General features: G+C 32.6%; 1 protein-coding gene across 1 annotated transcript; it reads right to left on the reverse strand.

Annotated features, from left to right (window-relative positions):
* Positions 1-1,243: 1,243 nt before the first annotated feature.
* LOC142246000 (gamma-crystallin 1-like) lies at positions 1,244-4,022 on the reverse strand. Its single transcript, XM_075319008.1, has 3 exons — positions 4,014-4,022; positions 2,562-2,804; positions 1,244-1,519 (listed from the first exon to the last, which is right to left on the reverse strand). Exons 1-3 carry the CDS (start codon positions 4,020-4,022, stop codon positions 1,244-1,246), a joined length of 528 nt encoding a protein of 175 aa, XP_075175123.1.
* Between the last annotated feature and the right edge of the window lie 362 nt (positions 4,023-4,384).

Below are 4,384 nucleotides of genomic sequence, written 5' to 3' on the forward strand. Positions count from 1 at the left end.
TGCCTTTTATATTCTGTGTTATCATGCATATATGTGATTGCTGTAGGCAATAATTGCCTTATTATTGGGTCCATGGGACAGGTGTCCTTGCATGTTTTTAAGTGGTTTTAATGGTGTTTTGCATTATCATGTTTTCAATAAATTTTTCTACATTTACCTTTGATTCTATTTGATGAGTTGAGTGCTCCTTGCCTACTCTTTTTTCTCTCTCAATGGGTTGTGCTGAAGGGCATCAATGTGTAAACTGTGGTGCAGCTGGCCTGGCTTGCTTCAAGAAACCCTTCCAATTGAGTTCCAACAGGTATTGATATATATTGTCAATCCAGGCAATTGGTGCTACGACGGAGAATTGTTAAAAAAGTGATGGACAATGTTGATTCCATTAGGAATATTTATTTTAAAAAGTATAATAAAAATAAGTAAAAACACAATAGATACCAGAGGAAGGCTGTTACTAGCAGCTGAAATGCATTGTGTTGTTATGTATGTAAATTATAAATTTAAAAACAGATATTCCCAATGCAATCAATATTGTCCATCACTTTTTAGCGATTCTCTGTGGGAGTGCCAATTGCCTGGATTCTCAATATTTAAGCTATTTAGACTTTATTTATTTAATATAAATGCAATATAAAACTCATGATAAAATTTTCATAGATATGCGAAAGTGTTTAGAGTGCTTACACCTGTATATTTATTTCATTTTGTTAGTATATGCTCATCAAGTTTATTTGTTGTCCTCTATAATTGGGAGGGGTTCAGAACTCCTCCCGTCTAGGACTGTTTTTAATTAGAGCAAAGTAAAGCCAGGTCCTTCATGCCCTTTAAATTTGTAGCAGCAGTACACTACATTTGTTAGCCTAGGGTCCCATGTGTAAACATGTCATTAATATATGGAGTTACAGTACATAATTTGTTCAAAATGTTTCCTAAGACCTTGAAATGTATAAGTATACTTTATATAGCAGTAATGTAATTTAACCTTCACATATTTAATGATTGCATATGCCCTTTCGCAATCATAGCATGGATATGCTTTAGTTTTCTGGTATTGGTTAATTATTAATTAACCTTAATAGCTATCAGATTTATCAAATTTATCAAATCAATAGACTCAGTGTACACATAATAGACATACAAGTTGAATGCAGGGTTTTAATGTTCAAAGAATCTCTAAAGAATCTTTAAATGAATTTAAAATGTATTTTGTAATAATTTAAGCACATGGGAAAAATTTGGCAATTCAGTACAAATCACTAATACGTCTAAAAGAGCCAACCCTAGCATTCATGGCACCCCAATCTGTAAACCTCCTGTATTCTCCAGACTTCAGGTAATACTGGCGTCCTCTGTAATTGGGTTGTTCAAAGAAGATCCAGTGTCCTTCTAAGACATTGCAGGAGTGGATGTCATGATAATTAAATTCTTCATTCACATGAGGACAATCTTCAGTGAACTCCATCATTTGTCCCCTGAAGTCTTCCCTCTCATAGATCCTGATTCTGAAGGAACCACGGTGCTTTATAACCAACAAGAAAATTTAACACATATTAGTTTATAAATATATAGATCAATTGCCTACGATACGTGTCGGGACTGAAAAAAATTGGTTTGCAAGAATCCACTTGATTTGCCAGAATAAATCTTACTTTCACTAAATATTTAAAAGCCATTCTGTTTTAGTTATGCTAAATCACTGTCATATGGAGCAAATAGTAATAATATTTTAATAACTTAAAGGGGTTTCCCCACAAAGTTAATATTAAAGTTGATTTTAATCAATAGATATTGGATTTATAATCATTTTCACAATTGGATGTTTAACAGTAAAATTCCTGTGCTGAGATAATCTTATGTATGTGCCCCTGCTCTGTGCTGTGTAATGGCCGTGTCTGACTGTACAGGGACACTGTGATCATACCACATCTCCTGGGCAGGGAAGGATGCAAAAGATAGTATACAGATAATGCATGGGATCACAGCTGATATTTTGTGTGAAAGAAACCATTTCCCTGCCTGTTTTTTTTTTTTTTAAAAAAAGTTTTACCTCAAATAAAGAAAAGTTTGCAATCCCATTCTGTAATATCTATACACTTTTTACATCCTCCCCTGTCAGGAGATGTGGTATGATCAGACCATGTTCCTGTACGGTCAGACACGGCCATTACACAGTACAGAGCAGGGACACAGTTATAAGATTATCTCAGCACAGGAACATTTTGTTAAAGCAACCAATTATGGAATATATTATTATTCCAAGATCTATTGAGTAAACTAAACTGTGTTCATAGGAAAACCGCTTTAATTGTTTAAGTAATAATAATAATAATTATTTTATTTTTAATATCAGTATATTTAATAACCTAACAAAATATTATGATCTTGTCAAGGAAGAAAAAATAAATGGTATTGATCATGGGTATTTTACTTACATGGACCTAAACCTGAATATATATACATATAATAAAATATATATATATATATATATATATTTATATAATATCTACCATAAGTAAATACCCCTTTGTGTCTTAGAAGGTCTCCCAAATAGGTTTAATTACCTGAGGGATTAAACGGCAGGACCTGATGGAATCACTCAGACCAGACCAGTGCTGACAATCTGGATATTCTCCCCTCTTTACAAAGTACTGTTGTCCAGTGTAATTGGGACGTTCATAGATCATCCAGTTTCCATTCTCTACTCGGATAGAATTACAGCGACTGAAATAAGAGTTCAATTCTGAACAGTCATTACTGTTTTCATGGGAACGACCCTGGAAGTTTCTATCCTCGAAGAAGATAATCTGAAAAATAATGAAAAATAATAATTTCAATTATTGCTGTAAAAAATTGTATAGCACTAAAAATTCTCCAAACAAATTATCTGTAACCTTTTATAATCAGGTTAAAAATTAATATAATTGTGCACTTTTTACATTCATAAAAATATGTACATGGTTCAGTAAGTAAATCTTCTTTAATACTACTCATCATATCTCAAGATGAGTGGAGTGAGAGGTCCTGCTTTGCAAATTCTTGTTTTCAGAATACTATGTTAGCAGTTATTCCTATGTGTGTACGTTTGGCCATCGAGTAGTTACAATATGGATATCAGTATGTCTAGGGTTTTCCTAGCATTTTGCAATAAAGTGTTGAACTTATATAGTGAGAAATTGAAGTCCTTGAATAAAGTTAATGGTGGATATATTTGTAAAGGATACAGTTAGAAATTAGACCGTACAGTATGCGCATTTATATATAAAATCGTCCCCATTTATTAAAACTAACTGAAAAATGTCCCTATTTCTCCACAGCAGTAAATCATATTTCTTAAACTGCTGTGGGGAAATGACAACTTCATTGTTATATGACAGAAATGTCAGTAATTCTGTTAGACTGGTTTCTAAATAAAGCATAAAATATAGAAAACAATAATTCAGTAATTTTACAAAGTGTCTTCCTTGTAATAATATAAAGTAGGAATACAATTGGGTAAGTTCTACAAGTTTCACTTTATCCAGACCCTTCATTCATATCACATAATCTGAAAACTGAGGCTATTTCATGGCAAGAAGTAGGATGTTACGTGTGTTGGAAACTGTTATTGCAAATTAGATCTTTTCTGGTAAGAGCTTAAAAAAGTACAAAATGGCTTTGTTGATGTTGTTGTTCCTCCATAAAACAATTAATGGAAATAGCATCTTGTCAAATTCATTCCGAGTCTTGTTGTATGTATTTAGTAAGTTTTGCACTATTCACCAGATTAGAATTGCAGGAATGATCGGGAAAAAAATTGCCATCTACAGTATCTATATACAAATTATTGTATATGCTAGATCTCAATTCTTAAGAAATAAGACATTTTTATATAACAAAAAAAAAAAATCAAACTTCCCGGAATCAAGTAAGCTACATTATTATTGGTTATACTGAAATGATCAATATTATTACAATTTAGCATTAAAATAGTCTTATATTACTATTTATGCAGTTTATCGCAATTGTCTTGTTACCTTTCCCATCGTGGAGGTTAATGAAGCTCTGTGGATAGACGGATGAGACTCTCCATTTTATACAAACTGCTCACAAAGTGCTTTGCATAACAATGAATAAATGTACATCAGACTGACAATGTCAGCACTGCTCTGGTCATGGGATTGGGATACAACAAAAACACAAACTCAAGCAAGTTGTTTTATTTTCCTCGGCTTTCCTGTTTACACTGAATAGAATTGCTACAGTCTGTTTAGCTATAGTTCAATACAACAGTGACAATGACCACGTGAGAAGCTGATTGCTTTTATTTTGCAAGTTAATTCTATGTTGTTGTATCTGTGGAGGTATTGGATTCATTTGTTCAATTTCTCTTTCTATTTGCTATTAT

The sequence above is a fragment of the Anomaloglossus baeobatrachus genome, chromosome 7 (assembly GCF_048569485.1).
Source record: "Anomaloglossus baeobatrachus isolate aAnoBae1 chromosome 7, aAnoBae1.hap1, whole genome shotgun sequence".
NCBI classification, from domain to species: Eukaryota; Metazoa; Chordata; class Amphibia; order Anura; family Aromobatidae; genus Anomaloglossus; species Anomaloglossus baeobatrachus.